The sequence below is a fragment of the Heterodontus francisci genome, chromosome 3 (genome assembly GCF_036365525.1).
Source record: "Heterodontus francisci isolate sHetFra1 chromosome 3, sHetFra1.hap1, whole genome shotgun sequence".
Taxonomy (NCBI): domain Eukaryota; kingdom Metazoa; phylum Chordata; class Chondrichthyes; order Heterodontiformes; family Heterodontidae; genus Heterodontus; species Heterodontus francisci.
In genome coordinates, this window is record NC_090373.1 from 69,817,818 (window position 1) to 69,842,278 (window position 24,461).

Below are 24,461 nucleotides of genomic sequence, written 5' to 3' on the forward strand. Positions count from 1 at the left end.
AAGCAGTTCAGAGAAGGTTCACTTAACTAACTGCGGGGATGAAGGGATTATCTAATGACAAAGACTGACCAGGTCGGGCCTATACCCACTGGAGTTAGAAGAATGAGAGGTGATCTTATTGAAACATACAAGCTCCTGAGGGGACTTGATAAGCGGATATTGGGAAGATGTTTCCTCTTGTTGGGGAGACTAGAACTTGGGGACACAATTTAAATGGTCTCCTTTTTAGACAAAGATGAGGAGAAATTTGTGGCGTTAGTCTATGGAATTCTCTTCCCCAGAAAGCAATAGAGGCTGGGTTATTGAAGTTATTCAAGGCTGAGTTAGTTTTTTTGATAGATAAGGAAGTCTAGTGTTATGGAGCGGTTAGGGTTGGGGAGTGGTTAGTGCAGACAGGAAAGTGGAGTTGAGAGCACAAACAGGTCAGCCAGGATCTTATTGAATGGCAGAGCAGGCTCGAAGGGCCAAATGGCCTACTACTACTCCTAAGTTCCATGTTTCTATCAAGTCCCTCATCTCTGGAACCATTCTTGAAAATCACTAAGATTTAACATGTAGAATATACATTATAGTAAACCAAGAAACTCGGGTTCAAATGTAAAAGCAAAATACTGCAGATGTTGGAAATCTGAAATAAAAACAAGAAACGCTGGAAATACTCAGCAGGTCTAGCAGCATCTGTGGAGAGAGAAGCAGAGTTAACGTTTCGGGTCAGTGACCCTTCTTCGGAATGTAGGTGGCTGACCTTCAGGGAAGAAAATATGCAAAAATGAAGAGCTGTAGGAACAATCGTTTGGGCCAAATAAAGAAGTGAACGAGATGATTAAACTACTGTCGAGAGTAACATTTGTTACACTTGTAAAAAGGGTTCTTTGAGCCACAAATCTCCTTTGGCTGCAGCAGTGAGAATCACAAGTATTACAACTTATATATTTCTTTGCACAATAAGGCCATTCTAATCCTGTAATTTAGACTGAGGTGAATTTCCAGAGATTTGTTGCCATAACTTCAATGGAAGAGCCACAGAACTATAATAAAACAGTAAACACCATATTTCTGGTGTATCTGCAGCTCTTCCAATGTTATAGCAGTAGAACCCCTGTGGAACTTTACTTTCTATGTACTATGCATTGAAGAGCTGACTGATGCACTCTTTTGGATCACAACTTTCTCCAAGGCCATAAGGGGTGTGGATGGGCTCATCTGAGAAACCAATTATTTTATGCCCTTACTCCTCCCAACAGTTTGGATTTCGTAGGCTTCACATCTACTGTACATGTCGTTAACTGGATGGTTTGTAAACTCAAGGCTTTCATTCACCACATAGGCAGTTTGTCAATGATGCATCAAAGATCTTGCATGCTCAATACCCTGGGTGAACAAATGCTTATGCTTCATTGTCTGTTTACAACATCATAAACTACAGGCTAACATAAACCCAGATGGTGGTAGGAACATTGGTGTATTTGCTTTAAGTGGGGGTAAAGGAGAGATTTATTTACAATATGAATCATCCAACATACTTGCATCTATTGTATAAATTGCTATACAGAACCTCCTACATCTCAAGGGCAATGTTATGGCTGCAAGACAAAATTTAAACTGCCTTCACTAGAAAATAACTAAGCATAGAACTTGCATGTGAATTTGGTCAATGGCCCTTTTTCCACCCCCCTTATACTATTCCCAAGCTTCCCTTCTCTCCATTCATCATCCCACATTCAAGCCCCTCTTAAATAGGCCCACAGTATCATTCTGTATCTCCCTAGATATTCTTAAGGATGCACCTGTTTTTGGTTCTCCAGCAAGCCCAACACTTGCCCTGAACAACCATCTCACCCACTGTGCTCCTTGGAGGTCAACTTCTCAAACCTCCTCCTCAACCAACTCTTCACCAGTCAGGGCCCATGAACCTATCTGCTATGTTATAAGCACTATCCCTCATCTACAACTCAGCTTTTGCTCTTTCACAAACAAAGATTTGCTACCCATCATCTTGTGGATGTATCAATGAATGTATTGGCATTAATAGAAGCTTGTCTGAATGGTGAGTAACTGTTTCCTCTGAGAAGCCATACCACTTATCTATACATTTCATGGTTTACCATACCCAAATTTCACCACTCTCTAATCAAGCATTTTCTTCTTCTTTGAGGCAGTACAATGATGGTTCACTAGATTGGTTCCTGGGATAAAAGGGTTATCCTATGATGAAGAGGGTAAATAAATTGGGCCTATACTCTCTGGAAAGAAGAATGAGATATCTCATTGACATATACAAGATTCTGAAGGGGCTTGACAGGCCAGACAGAGATCGTTTCCCCAGCTGAGGAATCTCAAATAGGCCACAGTCTCAGGATAATGGTTGATCATTTAGGACCGAGATAAGAAATATCTTCACAGGGTTGAGAATCTTTGGAATTGTCCATCTCAGAGGTTTGTGGATACTTCATCATTGAATATATTAAAGGCTAAGATTTTTGATATCCCAGGGAATCATGGGATATGGGGAGCAAACAGGAAAGTAGAGTTGAGGCAGATCAGCCACGATTAGATTGAAAGGCAGAGCAGGCTCAAGGAGGCATATGGGCTACTCCCACTCCTTTTGTTCTTATTCAAGCACCACATGCTCCATTCTTAATTTAAAATCCTTGCTAATTATCACACGATCCAGTTTTGGCCATTGCATTAGAGGAAGAATATGATCACACTCGAGAGGATACAGAAGAGATTCACAGGGATGTCGTCAAGAATGGAAAATTTTAGCCATGAGGTATGATTGGATGGGCAGGGTTTTTTTTTTTGAAATGGAGGAGGCAGAGAAGAGATTTAATTGAGGTGTATAAAATTGAGGGGCCTAGATAATGGCTATGAAGCACCCATTACTGTTAACAAAGTGGTCAATTACTGGAGTGTAGGTTTAAAGTAATTCGTGGTAGGATTAGAGGAGAGTTGAGTAGTTTTTCCACCCAGAGGGTGGAGAGGTTTGGAACTCATTGCCTGAAAAGGTGGTAGAGGCAGAAGCCCTCATCGCATTTTGGGTATGCGTTGGAGATACCATAACCGACAGTGCTACAGACCAAAAGCTAGAAGGTGCAATTTTAAAAAATAACTCTTTTTAGATAGCACAGGTTGAATGGCCTCCTACTGTTGTAAATTGTTCTGTTTTAATATAAAATAGGAAACTGTTACTCATTTAAATTGAATCCCTTATGCCAAGGCCAAGAAAATTCTAAATTACCTTCTCACACAAGTTTGTCAAACATACCTTGCCCATAAACTGGCTATTGCCTGTTGCAGTTTCACCTTTTTCTTTACATGAACCTACTGCTGCTTACATATCAACAGTACAAGGACAAAAGATGCAAGGGTGACTTACTGACTGTTCAGTATTTACTAAAGATGTCTAGTGTTTTACTTTGTAACTGCCTCATACCATAATAATCTTGTGTAATCACATGCACTGTTACACTTAGATGGAAAATAGCCCATCTTACTAGAATTTTTGACTTGCATTGTTACCATCAAGGCCTCACAATCTACAAATGGTGTGTCTGAAGGAAATGAGCCACTTGGCAGTTAATTTGATTGCAAACCACCAAAGCCATCCTACTGTTGCTTCGGTATTGGTAATCTCCCTTCATTCTTGATACTCATTACTAGCAGAGCAGTAAACACTATGGAATCCAACATTGCTGCTATTAGACCAAAACATCTTGGCCTATAAAACAGGCCCACTCCTTTAGCCACCCATGCTTCTCATACCAGTAGTCAGTGCTATGGATGTAATTCAAAAATAAAAAAAAAAGTAAAGCTTAAACCAGAATTACATAATATACTAAATAAAACAATCATTTTAAATCACAAAATGGAAGGATTATTTAGAATTAAAGAACTTTGACATGAACAGTGAGTGACAACTGATTAGGAAAACATATGGAAAGGTCAAATGTATTAATATGGTTTGTATAGTCATGACAAGTAATGTCAAGCACAACTGAAAAACAATTTATAATCTGATCTTGCACATCAAATGTCAGTGAAAATGAATACAAACGAGAAAACACTCAGGTGATCTGGTCTTCAAGGACGTGACTATTTCACAGTAGATTATGGAGACGACAAAGAGAATACAACATAAAGCAACTTCCATAGATTTAGTACAACCTTGCTATGACAACTTTTTAAAATTTTATGAGCCTTCACAAAAATGTCTGCATAAACAAGCTTTTATTTGTCATTTCAATGGAACACATTTTTAAACAGGTTGCAGCATACATAAAAGTATTTTGATGACTACTACTTTTGGAAACATCCTGTTTGGTTCTTGGACTTAGTTGTAGTTGACTTGCATTATAATCCATAATTTAGAGTTTGTGAAAGGACTTTTTCCAGGAACCATGGGTGATTACATTTTTGGCTGTAATATACATACAGAAACAATTCAAAGGCATTGACATTCTTGCATACTGATCAGGTTTCAGCAAGATTCACTATAATGTTTGCTTAATAGGTTTATCAATTTTTACAAACTTCAAGTATGTTCATCATTACAGATGAAACATGTTCATTTTCTAACTGACTGGTACCAGCAGTAACCTTTAGATTCAAATTCTATGTAACAGGTCACATACCTGTTAATAAGACCTCCCCCCAAACCCATCCCCTCCCCCGACTCCACTGAAATTTAGGAATTTTCATGACAAATTTGCTAAGTCAATTGAGTGCACATTTGAATCCTAAACATAAACCTCCCTTAGACTGAAATACTGCAGCCTCCCAAAATAAAAATGTTATCATTTCTCTCTCTTCTAGGTACCTGATCAAAATATACTGTACTAGAGCAGTTTCTGTATTTTAGGGCTTGGGTATGGATTACAGAGACTACAGCATTCTTTTCCAATTTATCTTGAAAATCAGCTGGGCAATATAAGGGCCTAAATGAAATGTTCATTTTCCAATATTTGTAGCCATATTTTTTTTAAAAAAGCAAAAACCTCCGATGACCTCTATTGGAGGGAATCCACAGATTCCGCTGTAGATGTGCCCTCTACTGTGATGCAGCTATTAGTTTCCACGTTTTTGTCTGACAAATTTTCAAATTTGCTTAATTTTTCTGATGCTGGAAGTGTAGCAAAAGGCATCAGTTGGTGTTTTTGGTTTTGATCTATGAAATGTTTAAACAATGCAACTTCGGATTTCGTAGAAGGTAACACAGCATCAGTAACCTTGATACTGGCGCCATGGATCAATAGTTCTTTATCTAATTCAACACTATGAACAGCAGCAGTTGTTGCCACATGTGAATGCAGCATCTGACCATCTTCTTTCTCACAAAGAACTTCAGAACCAATAACTTCCTTCTGGGAGACATCAGTACTGGGATTTGGATAACTTGACCCACTGCCCTGGTGTTCATTCTCACTTTGAACTTCCACACAAGTTACATCATTATCAGCCTGAAGTATCAATAAGGGTGATCCTATTAAAGAAAAAAATAAGCAACTCAAGGTATTGGAAAAGTCAGAATTTTGCTTTGCTACTGAAGAGGCATTTATGCTGATCGCATCATTGCTCCAGGACAGCAGGCACAGCTAGAGTAGTAATCCCAAAGCTATTGACACCAAAGACTACCACAAACTCCAAAGTAGATAACAATATAGTGCAGGAGGACACTGGTCTTTGGTCAAATCCCAGTATGAATTGTTCAGTCCCATAACCCAAATTACTTGGGTACAGTTGCGTAAGCTATCTTAGAAAAGCACACTGGGCAAGATCAATATATTGGGTTACAAATTTAACCAACCAACCTCAGAATACCCTGCAAGGACCCATGAACAAAAAATGATAAATAACGAATGCACCAAAACAGTATAGTTTTGGTTCCAAGTTTGTTGTGCAGATGCATGTCTAATTACTAGCAGGCCTAATTCCCACGTTCAGGTCAACTTACACCCTCAAGGTAGATTTGGTCTCTGTAGTCATCTAAGGCCTGGGGGAAATCCACCATATTATGGTATTTTGCATTCATAGTTGTTTGGTGGTGGTTTATGATATTACTACACCACATCAAGGTCTGGGAGAGGACTGAACACCGTGCAGTTACCTGAACAGTTGTCCCAACTAGGGAGGGTGCAATTGAGAGAACAGCTAGAGGCTGTGTTTCTTAATATTTAAAGAAGAACTTGTGACCCTAACAGATTAAAACAAATAAAGTAAGGCTTCACTTATCTTCAGCTAACAGACCAGAATGCAGAAAAGCAGGCCAATGGAATCAATTTATTTTAACAGACATTAGTTATCTCATCATAGTTCATGAACTACTTTTAAATCTTCCTGCAAGTCTCTGCTGATCTTCTACACTAAATTTGTCTTAATTAGGCCTGGTCTTCCTACATTGCATTCCCAGGTCTCAAGGACTTTTGCACTAAAGTTTGTGCAAGTCTCAGTCTCTTCTCATCTACATTGTTCTCTCTTAATGCCTGTTAGTTTGTCTTAGTCTGCGGTATCACCTTACACTCTGCATGCTTGGGACTCTACCTCTCCTTTGCTGTCTTCGTGTCCATAAGTGTGTTTACCCTGCACGTTTGTCTTTGTGCAAGTATGAAACAATAAGCCATGTAACGACAGAGGTAGGTAGTTTGGGAGCAAGAGGAATATGTTGTTGGTCCTCAAATGACTGACAAGTCATATAGCTAGCACAGACTACTCAATCTGCAGAACAAATCACAATCTTATTCATATACACACAGAATAGATAATTATAAACTGTTACATAAACAACCAAAGATCAGATACAAAGCTCCATACTCTACAGAAAGATCCAGACGAGCTTTTCAGGAATACACTGAGCACAAGCATTTTGGGAATCATGAAGAGGATCACAAGCTGGGTAAAAAACTGTTCCTAATCACTGCCTTGCTGTGCTTAACAGCAGGACTAAGGCACTCAAAAATGAAAACCTGCAAGATGTTAGGGAAAATGAAGTTGTTGCTTAAAGTAGAGACAGAAAATCTCAATCCAGTGAAGTAGAGGCCAAAGTAAGGCATAGGAGAGTTCAAGATAGGTGTAGGAATTGAAATCAATTCATCTGGCACATTTGTTCCTTCATAGATACAAAAGGCATCTGCCCAATAGAGAAAAATTAGATTGCATGTGCATTTTTTTTGGCATCTTTGATCAGACAAACCTGAGCTGGGTTGGCTAGACTGGGCCATGTAGGTATCAGGGAATATATACACCCAAGGTCAGATACGTTTGAGGCCCAGTGAATGTGTTGAACAATGCAGGAGAATGTTGGAGCAACTAATGGTGGGATGGTTATATTCATGTAATTTATCCTAAAATTGATTGTTTATGTCGTATTAATCTTAACTAGCTTTGATATTTCCTCAGACTGCAAATAAGCCATTAGCTTGTCTCAATTATCAATAAATGTCTCATCATTGGGTTGAATTACTTTCAAGTGCAAATAGCCAGAAAATAAAGCAAAAATCACTGACTTCAGCAGAGGCAATATGGCCTTTAGCTTCTCTGCATGCACAAGTTCAGGGTACTGGAGAGGAGTTGGGAAATCAGTTAAGTCAAGCGACATGACCCATTGAAGTGGAATAGCATGCATTATCCAACACAGAAGTCCTCGAAGCGGCCAACATCCCCAGCTTGTACACACTACTGAGTCAGCGGCGCTTGAGATGGCTTGGCCATGAGAGCCGCATGGAAGATGGCAGGATCCCCAAAGACACATTGTACAGTCGTACAGCGAGCTCGCCACTGGTATCAGACCCACCGGCCGGCCATGTCTCCGCTATAAAGGCGTCTGCAAACGCGACATGAAATCCTGTGACATTGGTCACAAGTCGTGGGAGTCAGTTGCCAGCATTCGCCAGAGCTGGCGGGCAGCCATAAAGACAGGGCTAAAATGAGGCGAGTCGAAGAGACTTAGTAGTTGGCAGGAAAAAAAGACAAAGGCGCAAGGGGAAAGCCAACTGTGCAACAGCCCCGACAAACAAATTTCTCTGCAGCACCTGTGGAAGAGCCTGTCACTCTAGAATTGGCCTTTATAGCCACTCCAGGCGCTGCTTCACAAACCACTGACCACCTCCAGGCACGTATCCATTGTCTCTCAAGATAAGGAGGCCCAAAAGAAAGAAGATTTTTGTATTATACAAGACAAGTTTTGAATCTGATGATTTTCTTGTATACCCACCTGATATGAATATTATAATGCTTCATTTATTTTCAAATGTTGACTCACCAATGTGCCTTTGGAAAAGTTGAAGAAATACTTGCGCAAAAGACACAAACATCTGGTCCAAAATCACAAAGGAATTTTTATTGCTATATTCCTGGGTTGCACAATCAAACCCCAATAAAACAGACTCAAAAATGGACAAAACTGTGTGAAAGAATAAAACAGTGGAACGGCTGTATTTCGCAACAGTAACCACTGAAAAAACAAACAGCTCACTCATCAGGGTCATTTCTTCTAATGTGCTATTACATCTTCAACTATCAACCTACACAATCGCTTGCAGAGGAAAGTATTCATTTAAAGAGAATTTCCTCCCAACAGTAAAATTTCAGGGTGATCAAACATAATTCAGCTCATTTGTATACCCTGTTCATAGTCACAACAGAATTGCAACTTCTTTTCTGCAGAGTACTTAAAGTATGTCTATCATCCCACAAACATCAGTACATTTTCTAAATAAGACATATGCTACAAAGCAAGAACAAGTGAAAACCAGGAAACAAACACCACTTTCTGTCTAAGGGAGACTTCCTGACTAGAACTTCTATAACTGGTGAGTGGAGGTCATCCAAAAACCGTACCCCTTGGCAATAATCCCCTAGTTAGTGACCAGGAATGAAACCTCGGCACAAGGATGAGATACAATTTAATTCTCATTTCTTTTTTTTTCAGCAAACAAAGGATTCTTCCTCCTACAATTAAAAATAAAACTGAAGAAAAATAACACATTACTTACCTTTTTGGTGAACTGGCAGTTTTAAAAAAGAAAACTACTTGAAACAGTAAAATGAGATTTACCAGGTAGGACTTTATACAAAACTGGCCTGCTAAAGATATAGCTATGAATTGAGGCCTGCCATGGATACCTCCTCAGATTCAAGTGACAGTCACTAAGTGGTCTGAGTATCTTGCCTTTATACAGTTGGCTCACATTGCCTCATGACTACTTGGATAGTAGAATCAAATTACAAGGACTGCACCCACCCCCCCACCCCCAACTTGTCATCTGAACCAGCTATCTGTCTTTTGCATGTGCGTTTCTGTCACCTTTTCAAAGGAGGAGATAGTTAATACTGAGAGAAATTTGATTCAAATCATTATGTTGCTTTACTCCACAGTAATGGGAACATACCAGTCATAGTTATGATCAGATTTGCTTAGTTCTATTGGTACAACTCAAATTGGACAAAGTGGATCCAAGCTAGCTTTCCTGCCATGTACAGGACTTAAGCACAAGGTCATATTTAAAATTAAGGGCAATAAAAGCAAACAGAAATTAAAGAAGTGGTGTCATGTAAGTGGAACAAATTACTCTAATGGTGGTGGAACAAGATCCCCAACGAGTTTCAAAATGGAACTAGATATATTCTTGCCAACAAATAGATGAGAAATGATCTCACTGAAACAAATGATTCTGAAGGGGCTTGACAGGGTAGACAGAGGTTATTCCCCAACCAAGGGAAACAAGAACAGAGCTGGTGTAGGAGGGAGGGCTTCAGATATGTGGATCATTGGGATACCTTCTGGGGAAGGTGGGACCTGTACAAGGACGGGTTGCACCTGAACTGGATGGGCACCAATATCCTGGGCGGGAGGTTTGCTAGAGCTCTTCGGGAGGGTTTAAACTAGTTTGGCAGGGGGATGGGAACCAGAGCTACGGATCAGTGGATGGGGTAGCTGTTGAACAGGCAGATACAGAGTGCAGAGAGTCTGTGAGGAAGGTTAGACAGTTGACAGGGCAAAGTTGCAGCCAGTATGATGGGTTGAAGTGTGTCTATTTTAACACAAGAAGTGTCAGGAATAAGGGTGATGAACTTAGAGCATGGATCAGTACTTGGAACTACGATGTTGTGGCCATTACGGAGACTTGGATATCACAGGGGCAGGAATGGATGTTGGATGTTCCGGGGTTTAGATGTTTCAAAAGGAGTAGGGAGGGAGGTAAAAGAGGTGGGGGAGTGGCATTGCTGATCAGGGATAGTATCACAGCTGCAGAAAGGGAGGTCGTCGAGGAGGGTTTGTCTACCGAGTCAGTATGGGTGGAAGTCAGAAACAGGAAAGGAGCAGTCACTTTATTGGAAGTTTTCTATAGAGCCCCCAATAGCAACAGAGACACGGAGGAACAGATTGGGAGGCAGATTTTGGAAAGGTGCAGAAGTAACAGGGTTGTTGTCATGAGTGACTTCAACTTCCTCCTTAGTGCAAATAGTTTGGATGGAGCAGATTTTGTCAGGTGTGTCCAGGAAGGTTTCCTGACTCAATATGTAGATAGGCCGACTAGAGGGGAGGCTATGTTGGATTTGGTGCTTGGCAACGAACCAGGCCAGGTGGCAGATCTCTCGGTGGGAGAGCATTTCGGTGATAGTGATCACAACTCCCTGACCTTTACTATAGTCATGGAGAGGGATAGGAGCAGACGGGATGGCAAAATATTTAATTGGGGGAGGGGGGGGAAATTACAATGCTATTAGGCAGGAACTGAAAAGCTTAAATTGGGAACAGATGTTCTCAGGGAAATGCACGACAGAAATGTGGAGGTTATTGCGGAAGCACTTGCTGCGACTGCTGGATAGGTTTGTCCCGATGAGGCAAGGAAGGGATGGTAGGGTGAAGGAACTTTGGATGACAAGAGATGTGGAACAGCTAGTCAAGAGGAAGAAGGAAGCTTACTTAAGGTTGAGGAAGCAAGGATCAGACAGGGCTCTAGAGGGTTACAAGGTAGCCAGGAAGGAACTGAAGAATGGACTTAGGAGAGCTAGAAGGGGACATGAAAAAGTCTTGGCGGGTAGGGGAGGTCCTAAATGAATACTTAAGCAAAGTATTCACCAGCAAGAGGGACCTTGTAGTTTGTACAGTGTAAAACAGGCTGATATGCTCTAACAGGTTGATGTTAAGGAGGAGGATGTGCTGGAAATTTTGAAAGACATGAGGATAGTCAAGTCCCCGGGGCCAGACGGGATATACCCAAGGATATTACGGGAAGCGAGGGAAGAGATTGCCGCGCCTTTGGCGATGATCTTTGCGTCTTCACTGTCCACTGGAGTAGTACCAGATGATTTGGAGGGTGGCAAATGTTGTTCCCTTGTTCAAGAAAGGGAATAGGGATAATCCTGGGAATTACAGACCAGTCAGTCTTACGTCAGTGGTGGGCAAATTATTGGAGAGGATTCTGAGACAGGATTTATGATTACTTGGAAAAGCATAGTTTGATTAGAGATAGTCAGCATGGCTTTGTGAGGGGCAGGTCATGCCTCACAAGCCTTATTGAATTCTTTGAGGATGTGACAAAACACATTGATGAAGGAAGAGCAGAGGATGTGGTGTATATAGATTTTAGCAAGGAGTTTGATAAGGTTCCCCATGGTAGGCTCATTCAGAAAGTAAGGAGGCATGGGATACAGGGGAAGTTGGCTGTCTGGATACAGAATTGGCTGGCCCATAGAAGACAGAGGGGGGTAGTAGATGGAAAGTATTCAGCCTGGAGCTCGGTGACCAGTGGTGTTCCGCAGGGATGTGTTCTGGGACCTCTGCTCTTTGTGATTTTTATAAATGACTTGGATGAGGAAGTGTAAGGCTGGGTTAGTAAGTTTGCCGATGACACAAAGGTTGCTGGAGTTGTGGATAGTGTGGAGGGCTGTTGTAGGTTGCAACGGGACATTGACAGGATGCAGAGCTGGGCTGAGAAGTGGCAGATGGAGTTCAACCTGGAAAAGTGTGAAGTGATTCATTTTGGAAGGTCAAATTTGAATGCAGAATACAGCTTAAAGACAGGATTCTTGGCAGTGTGGAGGAACAGAGGGATCCTGGGGTCCACGTCCATAGATCCCTCAAAGTTGCCACCCAAGTTGATAGGGTTGTTAAGAAGGCGTATGGTGTGTTGGCTTTCATTAACAGGGGGATTGAGTTTAAGAGCCGCGAGGTTATGCTGCAGCTCTATAAAGCCCTGTTTAGACCACACTTGGAATATTGTGTTCAGTTCTGGTCGCCTCATTATAGGAAGGATGTGGAAGCTTTAGAGAGGGTGCAGAGGAGATTTACCAGGATGCTGCCTGGACTGGAGGGCATGTCTTACGAAGAAAGGTTGAGGGTGCTAGGGCTTTTCTCATTGGAGCGAAGGAGGATGAGAGGTGACTTGATAGAGGTGTACAAGATGATGAGAGGCATAGATAGAGTGGATAGCCAGAGACTTTTTCCCAGGGCGGAAAGGGCCATCACCAGGGGGCATAATTTTAAGGTGATTGGAGGAAGGTTTAGGGGAGATGTTACAGGTAGGTTCTTTACACAGACAGTGGTGGGTGCGTGGAATGCACTGCCAGCGGTGGTAGTAGAAGCAGATACATTAGGGACATTTAAGCGACTCTTGGATAGGTACATGGATGATAGTAGAATGAAGGGTACGTAGGTAGTTTGATCTTAGAGTAGGTTAAAGGGTAGGCACAACATCGTGGGCCGAAGGGCCTGTACTGTGCTGTACTATTCTATGTTCTATAAGAAAAAGAGGAATAGGCCATACAGCCCCTCTAGCTTGCTCCCATCAACAGCCTCAGAATAAGGAGTCAATCATTTAGGACTGAAATGAGGAGAAATTTCTTCACTAAGCAGGTTGTGAATCTTTGTTTCTGGCATTTTCTGTTTTTTTTTTTACACTCAGGTCAGGCAGCATCAGCGCAGAGAAAAACCGTTAATGTTTCAGGGCAATGACCTTTCATCAGAAATCTTTGGAATTCTCTATCCCAGAAGGTTGTGAATGCTTCATCATTGACTATATTAAAGGCCAACAGTTAGATTTCTGACATCTCCAGGGAATCAAGGGCAGGAAAGGGGAGTTGAAATGCAAGAGAATACTGAGGATGAACTAAAGGTTTTTTCCCTGACAAAGTGTCACTTTGCAACATTCACATAAATTATACAAACTACACACTTCCCTATATTGGTGGTTGGTCCTACTTGACTGAAGACCAGGACTTTTATAGCTAAATCCTTCAACATTTCCAACCTCCATCTCAATGAAGGCTGCACAGCCTGTTACTTAAAATATTGGCTGCTCTTGCAGTTTCCAAAGCTTCCTTGGACTTCAACAGAGTTTTTAACTCTATCCTTTCGGGATGATGGGCTGAAATCTACCCGGATGCCGGCCTTAATGAAACGAGCTCCATATAATACTCAAAAGGATAAGAAATTGGAATTCATAAGTTGCAAATATACACAGGAAAATATTTCAACAAGCCCACACTGAGGTCATCTAGCTTAATATTTTTCTATGGCTTCCGTTTCATAGTCCAGCACGAGGCTATCCGAAGGAACTAAAGCACACTTCAAACTTTGACCATTTCTACAGAAAAATAAATATTAAAAGTATCTAGAAACTTGACCATTTGCATTACAAACTTAACTGCATTTTGGTATAGTTTATTGAAATATCAAGTTAAAATTAGCTCACATGGGATTTAAACCCCCATAAGTAGCTATGTGATGCAGAGTGAGAATTATACCATGATTTAATAAATGGTGCCTCCCTCAAACCTCAGACAATCCTGTGAACTTCTACACCCGTTTTAGTACGGATTATTCATTTGAGAACAGAAAAGGGAGGGCAATTTCTTCAACCTTTGCCTAGGAATGCTAGGAGAGGATCAGAGGTCACACTTTTGGTTTCTACCCAGTTATATGACGAGAACAGTTTTGCTCAGTGCAGAAAACCTGGGACACAAGTAAAGAATTATTACTCTCCTGTAGAAGTGTCAAATTCAGAGAAATCACTGGTCAGCAAAGTTATATTTAGCTTGTGAAGAGGGATAAGGTAACGTGCTGTTATTTTCTGTTGGGAGAAACATAAAATAAGTTATAATTAATTCACTGTAATCATTATTATTTGTTCATGGACTGCGTGAAATAAATCTGCTTGTTGGTTCATATTTGGCCTCACCTCACCAGGCTGTTAACTAACCAGTGCACTTTTTAAGAAGTGAATGAGAACACATGGTGGCAGGTTTCTTTTTTTTGTTCATTCTTGGGATGTGAGCACTGCTGGTAAGCCAGAATTTATTGCCCAATCCTAAATGCCATTGAGAAAGTGATGGGGAGCCGCCTTCTTGAACCACTGCAGTCCATGTGGCGTAGGTACAGTCACAGTGCTGTTAGGGAGGGAGTTCTAGGATTTGACCCAGTGACAATGAAGGAATGGCAATATAGTTCCAAGTCAGGGTGGTGTACAACTTGCAGGTGGTGGTACTCTTCCCTAGCACAGAGAAAGGCGGCATTGTTGGGGCTTGCAGAGGATGACAGCAGGGGAATGGTGCCACGCTCCTAGATACAGCTCAAAGATCAGAAAAGGTGAGTGCAGTGGTACATTCACCTACACCGTGTGTGCAGCATCCCACTTTCACTCTGCCTTCTCAAGCCCACTGCATCACATCATTCCTCACACCCACTTGCCTTGCAGAATAGAATCGGAAATCATAAAATGGTTACAGCGCAGAGAGGTCATTTGTCCCATCTCATCTGTGCCAGCTGTTTGAGAGAGCAATACGCCTCAACCCTCTTGCTTTTTCCCCCGCAGTCCTGCAAATCTTCTCTTCAGAGAATTATCCAATTCCCTTTTGAAAGCCACAATCTAATCTGCCTCCATCACACCCTCAGGTAATGCATTCCAGCTCCTAACCACTTGCTGCATAAAAAAAAAATTCCTTATGTCACCATTGCTTCTTTTACCAATCACCTTAAATTGGTATCCTCTTGTTCTCCATCCTTCCAACAGCAACAGTTTCTCCTCATCTACTCTGTCCAGACCCCTCATGATCATCACCTCCATCAAATCTCCTTTTAATCTTCTCCAAAGAAAACAGCCCCAGCTTCTCCAATCTACCCACATAACTAAATTGGTTCCAATGATGAACTTCAATGAATCTTTTCGGCACCCTATCTAATGCCTTCACATCTTTCCTAAAGTGTAGTACCGAGAACTGGACACAATACTCATTTAAAGCCAAACATGTGTTTTATACAGGGTTGTCATAACTTCCTTGCTTTTACTCTATGCCCTTATTTATAAAGCCGAGCATCCTGTATGCTTTATTGACAACTTTCTCAAACTGCCCTACCATCTTCAATGTGCACATATACTCCCAGGTCCCTGTACTCCTGCACTCCCTTTAGAAGCGTACCTTTTCTTTATATATTGCCTCTGTTCCCACCAAAATGATTCGCTTCACATGTGTCTGCAATAAATTGCATCTGCCACTTGTCTGCCCATTCCACCAACTTGTCTATAAAGCCTTGAATAAAAGGAAAATACTGCAGATGCTGGAAATCTGAAATAAAAACATGAAATGCTGGAAATACTCAGCAAGTCTGGCAGCATTTGTGGAGAGAGAAGCAGAGTTAACGTTTCAGGTCAGTGACCCTTCTTCAGAACTGACAAATATTAGAAATGTAAAAGATTTTAAGCAAGTAAAGCTGGGGGGGGGGGGGGGGGGGGGGTGGCAAGAGATAACAAAAGAGGTGTTGATAGGACAAGGTCACAGAGAATAACTGACCAGAAGGTCATGGAACAAAAGCAAATGGTATGTTAATGGTGTGCTGAAAGACAAAGTGTTAACGCAGTTATTCTGTTATTCTTTTACTTCTAATATTGGTCAGTTCTGATGAAGGGTCACTGACCTGAAACGTTAACTCTGCTTCTCTCTCCACAGATGCTGCCAGACCTGCTGAGTATTTCCAGCATTTCTTGTTTTTATATTATATATTCTTGAAATTTATCACTATCTTTCTCAGTTCACAATACCTCCAAGTTTTGTGACGTCCACAAATTTTGGAATTGTGCCCTCGACAGCCAAGTTTACGTCATTAATATACATTTTAAAAAAAAGCAGGTATCCTAACACTGACCCCTGGGGAACCCCACTATATACCCACCAGTCCAAAAAACAATGTTCACAACTCCTGTTTCCGGTCAATTCTCAGCCAATCTGTATCCATGCCGCTCCCGTCCCTTTTATTCCATGGGCTCTAAATTTGCTGACAGGCCTGTTACGTGGCACTTTTTCAAATGCCTTTTGGAAGTCCATGTATACCACATATAAAAGCTCAAGAAAGTTAAACACAATGTGCCCTTAACAAATCCCTGCTGACTTTCCTTAATTAATCCACATTTATCCAAGTTTGTCCCAAATTGTAGTTTCTTAAAGCTTTCCCACCAAAGGTTAAACCGACTGGCCTATAGTTGCTGGGCTTATCCTTGCACCCTTTCTTGAATAAGGGTGTAACATTTGCAATTCTCCAATCTTCTGGCACCACCCAGATATCCAAGGAGGATTGGAAGACAAGATTATAACCAGTGCCTCTACAATTTCCACCCTTACTTCCCTCAGTATCCTTGGATGCATCTCATCTAGTCCTGGTGACTTTTCAACTTTAAGTACAGCCATCCTATCTAATACCTCTATCAATTTTTAGCCCGTTTACGGTCTCAACTACCTACTCTTTCACTATAACTTGGGCAGCATCTCTTTTCCTTGGTAAAGACTGATGTGAAGTACTCATTTAGTACCTCAGCCATGCCCTCTGCCTCCATGCGCAATCCCGAGGGGGAATTTCTTTACTCAGAGGGTTGTTAATCTTTGGAATTCTCTACCCCAGAGGGCTGTGAATACTCAGTTAAGAATATTCAAGAATGAGATGAGAAAAGGCATTATTACAGCTGCTTAGAACCTCAATACATTATCTAAGGAACCAGCTACTATCTTGACTCATTACTTCAAGTCTTCCCCAGCCAAAGTCATTCCATAAATGAATTCCATAAATGAAAAGTAAACAATCTACCTAACTACAAAAGATCAAAAAAAACTAGTCAACCAGAAGCTCATTATGGAAACTAATGAATGCTGTAGCACATCAATTGCAACCGCCTGTCTGGTTGCAATTGGCCTTCCAGCAAAATCAATTTCTCAACAAATGAGTGACTTCCTTAATGCTCAGCATAAAGACCACAACATTGACCATGCAAGAGCCCTCAATAGAGTACAACATCCTCCATCAGGTGACCTTTTATAGCTTGTTTAATAAGCTACTGGACTGGATATGTAGCATGCAAAACATCAGCTCCTGTAAAAAAAATCTAAAATTTACCCTGGATTCAACACTATTTTTCTCAATGACTCCATGGATAGCATCAAAAGAAGTGTTCTTTTCAGAAGATAACAATGCAGAGAAGCCATCTTTCCAATAGGGAAATTGAGCAATGGTCAAAGTCACCACACAGATATAGGTAGATAACTTCTAACATTAAAGAAAACCAACATCTATCTTATAGCAGAAGTGGGTCAAACTCTTCCAACTACATTAAAATCTCTACTGGGAAACTGAAGAATATCTGAAAAAGCTGAAAAAGAGTGCAAGAAAAGTAGGATTTAGTTGAGGGTGGTCACTTTCTCAAGGACAATTTAGAGAGGGGCAACAAATGCTGGCCTTGCCAGTAACACTCACATCCCATGAACAAATAAAAAAAAAAAGCTAAATGCTCTCAAAGGCCTATATAACTGCTAACTATTTAGAAGGCTGCAGGGATAGGGGGAGCTAAGTTAACTGAAGGCCTTCTTTATGCCAGTGTGCATCATACTTCACTTTACAGTGTTCTTCAACATCAAAGAAACATGACTGAAACAGGCAAGCTATAAAGAGAGACTTTAGCTCCACTTAATGTTCTGCATTGAGCCAAGAAGCCCACATACAGAATTCATAGTTTCACACAATGCTTCTCCTACCTGACACTCCCAGGTTCTTTCTTGCTTTATGCATAAAAATTTAAAACACAGGTAAAGTGCTGTAGCATTAATTGAGCTCTAAGAAATCTGTACTGATACCCAACCTAGAAAACATGATGCTAACTTACAATGGCTATTGATCTACACAGACAAAGTTCAGGTCCGTTGACACACCAAACAGATTCGGTTAGTCTACAGATCTTGGATCACTAGCGTTAGCTGCGAGCATCCCACCTGCCAGTGTTACACGGGTAAGCAGATTACATCAGCAAGAGTGAAGAGATGGAGGAGGCAGGGAAACTGTCGGCTTCTCAGGCCACATTTCAGGTTCTTAACATAGGCTTGATTTTCAGCAGCTGGGACAAGAGACCTACTGTTATGATATTGAACATTCAAACCGAGATCCACAAAGTCACCAGCAGCAACAGGATGAAGATCCTCTGCTGTTGTCCAGTCTTCCTGAGATTCCACGGTTCCTAGAATAATCAGTGGACAAGACTACTTTCCTAAAGTTGCATGCAGATGCATATTTCAGACATCCACTATGGCAATTCCAGTTGAGACTTAATGGTCAAGAATTCCAAACTTAGAATGTGGCAAAAATTTCCAAACAGCAGTTTGAACTGTAAACTAAGGGATAAACATTGAACTGATTTGGCCACATGTGGTTTTCTGCTCTTCCAAAAAGGTCTCATGCCATTTAGGACTTAATCCTAGATCACTAGTGCCTACCACACCCCATTTCTCTCTAAGCCACTCCTGAAAACAGTTTTCACACTCACACCGGTCACAATTTCTGAATTAACTAGTGAGCAAATTTTAACTTCAGGAAATAAATCTAGTCAGAAAAATCACTCAAGTCTTTAAATTGTTCCAGCATTTGGGCTGCATTTCACCCAGGATTATTTTGGTTCTCATGCTTGCTCTTGATGGTTTCAGACCATCGATGGCTACATGTTTCTTCTGACTATCCCATTTCCAAGATGCATGATCCATGCGTGCATGGTGCTCACATCATCCCAAGACTAAGCCCAAGCCAGAGGCATAAGCCATCTTCTAGAAACCAGACGTGCCATAGTTGAGAATTTTAAACTTTCCCCACCTAGCTTTACACCTATGTAGAGCAGATTTAACACAAGCTAGTTCAGCCTCCATACAATAGCAATACCATTGAATGTGTCATGAGCTGTGACCTAGAATGCTGAACCTCAGAAGAGTTCTGCGACGATATGGAAGTATGCACCTTGGGAGGATTCTTGAGCACGTTGAGCTGAAATCAATACCTAAGCGAAGGCCAACATAATGGGATCAGAACTGCCTTGTCACTAGCAGAAAAATTAGGATATCAATCTTAAATTCAAATCATCTAGGCTTGTATGCATTTGAGGCTTTTTAATCTGCATCCAACAATCTAGCTTACAGGTCAAGGTCAGGTTTGTGGTTCTCCCCAAGAAGCATCTATATCAACACCCAGAGATCCTAACATGGGCTTAAAATTCGTTTCTTTGGTAGGGAGCGGGGGCGGGGGGGAGGAGGATGAAAGGAGGATAAGAAGGCTCTTATTCAATCCTTCTCAGAATACAAAAAAAAACCAACGATAGGAGGTCATACTAAAGACCCAAATCCAGGGTTTTTAAAAAAGTGGTAGCTCATTTGTTAGACACTGCTAACTAGTGAGCAACAGCCAAACTATTCCTATATTGGAAATAAATTACATTTGACACCACACCGTAACAAGATCAAATTTGCTTCTTCCTACCTTCCCTCCCAAATGTGAAGGGTTAGTTTCATAAAATTGAAAAAGGTAGGAGAACACAGACAATGACTAGGTGTACCAAAAGGTAGAATACAATAACAATGTATGAAAATGTCACTACATTGTCAAGACTACATGGGTTCAAGTATAATCAAGATATGTTCAGATTACACATTATCCAATTTGGTGTTAGCAAAGAATTTATGCTTTGTAAAACTGTACATGTCTAGTTCAGTGACAAGTGCAGCAACATAATGCAAAACACTGCTCAAATATACTAATGCGAAGCACTAGGAAAGTTTTCAAAACTTTATGTACCTTTTTCCATGTCAGTATTAATTGCGACAGTTAATGGATCTTTCGAAGGAATGCTTTCCTCTTTCTCGGCATCGGCTATCTGTAATCCTGCAGGAAAAACATTAAAAAGTACCACCCACTCATTACATATAAACTCGTACCTAAAAATCACAAGTACAAAATGCTGCTCGAGTATGGGGTAATTTTTTTTTTTAAATTTTACCATCTGGGCAGTAGACTGGTGAAGTGAGCTATCTGTCCTTTATATAACTTGTCTGATTAATTCTTTGTGAAAAAAAAAAACATACAAATTAAATACATCAATACCAAAAAGGAAAAATATTTTCACCATTAAGCTGGTCTACCTGTCAAGTGAAGTATAGTCAGGATATCGCTCAAGTTCACGGTATATATTTGAGTTAATATTTGCATTTAAGGAATAGCAAGTTTTTCTTGCCTTACAACAGGCAAGTAATGTTAGGAATAAAGGTAGCACTTTTGATCTGGTTGAGATACTATTTAAATATACCCTGCTTAAAAAGTTCCCTTATGAACAAAATGGTAGAATGTTCTGGTTGCTGCAAATCGTACCTTTCTTTAAAGGTTAGCTAACTTAGCTACCATATGACTCTTAATTTACCCCGAAAATGTTCCTCTTGGCAAAATGCTGGAAGTATGCGTTTACATTCCCAACCACTTTGGCAAAAATAAAGTGGAAAATATGCAGATTTAAATTCTTCTTTGGGGGGGGGAAAGAGGGGGTGTGAGAGGGAAGAGAAAGAGAACGCAAGTATGCGGAAAAAAAACAAAATGAAAGTGGAAGAACTTTTTTCATGCATTAACTACTCCACTGTCAAGTGGGAGATTGGAGCCTGTAAAGTGAAGTATGATAATCACCTAAAGTCACATTTAAATACTATTATAATGAAAGTATGGGTCTGGTTTATCAGAAGATTCATTAGTAACAATTCTTTGTGTGTGTCAAATTCCTCAAGTGGAAAGCTTACCATTAGAATTTAAAAGGGGAAAGAATTATATAGCATTTATAATAGAGCACGTCAGAACTATGTGTCCTGGCCTGTCGGAAGACCTTACACAAATCAACGATTCTCGGAAGACCGCCATCATTAACAACGAGCTCAGTAGACTCAATGTGGACATTGCAGCACTTCAGGAGACTCGCCTCCCCGCGAGTGGCTCTCTAGCAGAGCAAGACTACACCTTCTTCTGGCAGGGCAGGGATCCTGAAGAACCAAGACAGCATGGAGTGGGCTTCGCCATCAGAAACTCCTTGCTCAGCATGATAGAGCCTCCCTCAAATGGCTCGGGACGCATACTGTCCATCCGACTGCTCACCACCTCTGGTCCAGTACACCTACTCAGCATCTATGCTCCAACACTCTGTTCCGCACCTGAAGCTAAAGACCAGTTCTATGAACAACTCCATAACATCATTAGCAGCATCCCCAACACCGAACACCTATTCCTGCTGGGGGACTTTAATGCCAGGGTTGGGGCCGACCATGACTCATGGCCCTCCTGCCTTGGGCGCTATGGCGTTGGAAGGATGAATGAGAACGGGCAGAGACTGCTTGAGTTGTGTACCTATCATAACCTCTGCATCACCAACTCGTTCTTTCACACTAAACCCTGTCACCAGGTTTCATGGAGGCACCCAAGATCACGTCGTTGGCACCAGCTAGACCTCATTGTCACAAGGCGAGCCGCCTTAAACAGTGTTCAAATCACACGCAGCTTCCACAGTGCGGACTGCGACACCGACCACTCCCTGGTGTGCAGCAAGGTTAGACTCAGACCAAAGAAGTTGCATCATTCCAAGCAGAAGGGCCACCCACGCATCAACACGAGCAGAATTTCTCACCCACAGCTGTTACAAAAATTTCTAAATTCACTTGTAACAGCCCTTCAAAACACTCCCACAGGGGATGCTGAGACCAAGTGGGCCCACATCAGAGACGCCATCTATGAGTCAGCTTTGACCACCTACGGCAAAAGTGCGAAGAGAAATGCAGACTGGTTTCAATCTCATAATGAAGAGCTGGAACCTGTCATAGCCGCTAAGCGCATTGCACTTTTGAACTACAAGAAAGCCCCCAGCGATTTAACATCCGCAGCACTTAAAGCAGCCAGAAGTACTGCACAAAGAACAGCTAGGCGTTGCGCAAACGACTACTGGCAACACCTATGCAGTCATATTCAGCTGGCCTCAGACACCGGAAACATCAGAGGAATGTATGATGGCATGAAGAGAGCTCTTGGGCCAACCATCAAGAAGATCACCCCCCTCAAATCTAAATCGGGGGACATAATCACTGACCAACGCAAACAGATGGACCGCTGGGTTGAGCACTACCTAGAACTGTACTCCAGGGAGAATGCTGTCACTGAGACTGCCCTCAATGCAGCCCAGCCTCTACCAGTCATGGATGAGCTGGACATACAGCCAACCAAATCGGAACTCAGTGATGCCATTGATTCCCTAGCCAGCGGAAAAGCCCCTGGGAAGGACAGCATTACCCCTGAAATAATCAAGAGTGCCAAGCCTGCTATACTCTCAGCACTACATGAACTGCTATGCCTGTGCTGGGACGAGGGAGCAGTACCCCAGGACATGCGCGATGCCAACATCATCACCCTCTATAAAAACAAAGGTGACCGCGGTGACTGCAACAACTACCGTGGAATCTCCCTGCTCAGCATAGTGGGGAAAGTCTTTGCTCGAGTCGCTCTGAACAGGCTCCAGAAGCTGGCCGAGCGCGTCTACCCTGAGGCACAGTGTGGCTTTCGTGCAGAGAGATCGACTATTGACATGCTGTTCTCCCTTCGTCAGATACAGGAGAAATGCCGTGAACAGCAGATGCCCCTCTACATTGCTTTCATTGATCTCACCAAAGCCTTTGACCTCGTCAGCAGACGTGGTCTCTTCAGACTACTAGAAAAGATCGGATGTCCACCAAAGCTACTAAGTATCATCACCTCATTCCATGACAATATGAAAGGCACAATTCAACATGGTCCTCTGAAGAAGGAATTTTCCTCCACACAAGATCAGGGGGCAGGTTGTTCAACCTTGCCCGTCTAAGAGCGAAGTCCAAAGTACAGAAAGTCCTCATCAGAGAACTCCTCTTTGCTGACGATGCTGCTTTAACATCTCACACTGAAGAATGCCTGCAGAGTCTCATCGACAGGTTTGCGTCTGCCTGCAATGAATTTGGCCTAACCATCAGCCTCAAGAAAACGAACATCATGGGGCAGGATGTCAGAAATGCTCCATCCATCAATATTGGCGACCACGCTCTGGAAGTGGTTCAAGAGTTCACCTACCTAGGCTCAACTATCACCAGTAACCTGTCTCTAGATGCAGAAATCAACAAGCGCATGGGTAAGGCTTCCACTGCTATGTTCAGACTGGCCAAGAGAGTGTGGGAAAATGGCGCACTGACACGGAACACAAAAGTCCGAGTGTATCAGGCCTGTGTCCTCAGTACCTTGCTCTACGGCAGCGAGGCCTGGACAACGTATGCCAGCCAAGAGCGACGTCTCAATTCATTCCATCTTCGCTGCCTTCGGAGAATACTTGGCATCAGGTGGCAGGACTATATCTCCAACACAGAAGTCCTTGAAGCGGCCAACATCCCCAGCTTATACACACTACTGAGTCAGCGGCGCTTGAGATGGCTTGGCCATGTGAGCCGCATGGAAGATGGCAGGATCCCCAAAGACACATTGTACAGCGAGCTCGCCACTGGTATCAGACCCACCGGCCGTCCATGTCTCCGTTATAAAGACGTCTGCAAACGCGACATGAAATCGTGTGACATTGATCACAAGTCGTGGGAGTCAGTTGCCAGCATTCGCCAGAGCTGGCGGGCAGCCATAAAGACAGGGCTAAATTGTGGCGAGTCGAAGAGACTTAGTAGTTGGCAGGAAAAAAGACAGAGGCGCAAGGGGAGAGCCAACTGTGCAACAGCCCCAACAAACAAATTTCTCTGCAGCACCTGTGGAAGAGCCTGTTACTCCAGAATTGGCCTTTATAGCCACTCCAGGCGCTGCTTCACAAACCACTGACCACCTCCAGGCGCGTATCCATTGTCTCTCGAGATAAGGAGGCCCAAAAGAGAAGAAAGAAAAAGATAATAGAGCGTTTCATGAGCACTGGACATCTCAAAGCACTTTACAGCCAATTAAGTACTTTTGAACTGTAGTCACTGTAGGAATGAAGGAAACACGGCAGCCAATGTGATAATTACCTTGAATTTTTCTAAATGCCCTGCTTACGATGTCTTTAATAATAGCTTCTAACATTTTCCCCCAAGACAAATGTTAAGCTAATCGGCCTGTAGTTTCCCGCTTTCTGTTTCCCTCCCTTTTT

At 42.0% G+C, this 24,461-nt stretch overlaps 1 protein-coding gene across 1 annotated transcript in view; it reads right to left on the reverse strand.

Annotated features, from left to right (window-relative positions):
- Positions 1–4,732: 4,732 nt before the first annotated feature.
- The window catches only part of LOC137367091 (tudor domain-containing protein 6-like), a 38,677-nt gene continuing 18,948 nt past the window's right edge, over positions 4,733–24,461 (reverse strand). Inside the window, exons 5-6 of the mRNA XM_068028540.1 lie at positions 20,090–20,176; positions 4,733–5,482 (exon numbers count right to left, since the gene is read on the reverse strand). Coding sequence (XP_067884641.1) covers positions 5,010–5,482; positions 20,090–20,176 — 560 coding nt within the window. The 3' untranslated portion in view covers positions 4,733–5,009. The remainder of the gene's footprint in view (positions 5,483–20,089; positions 20,177–24,461) is intronic.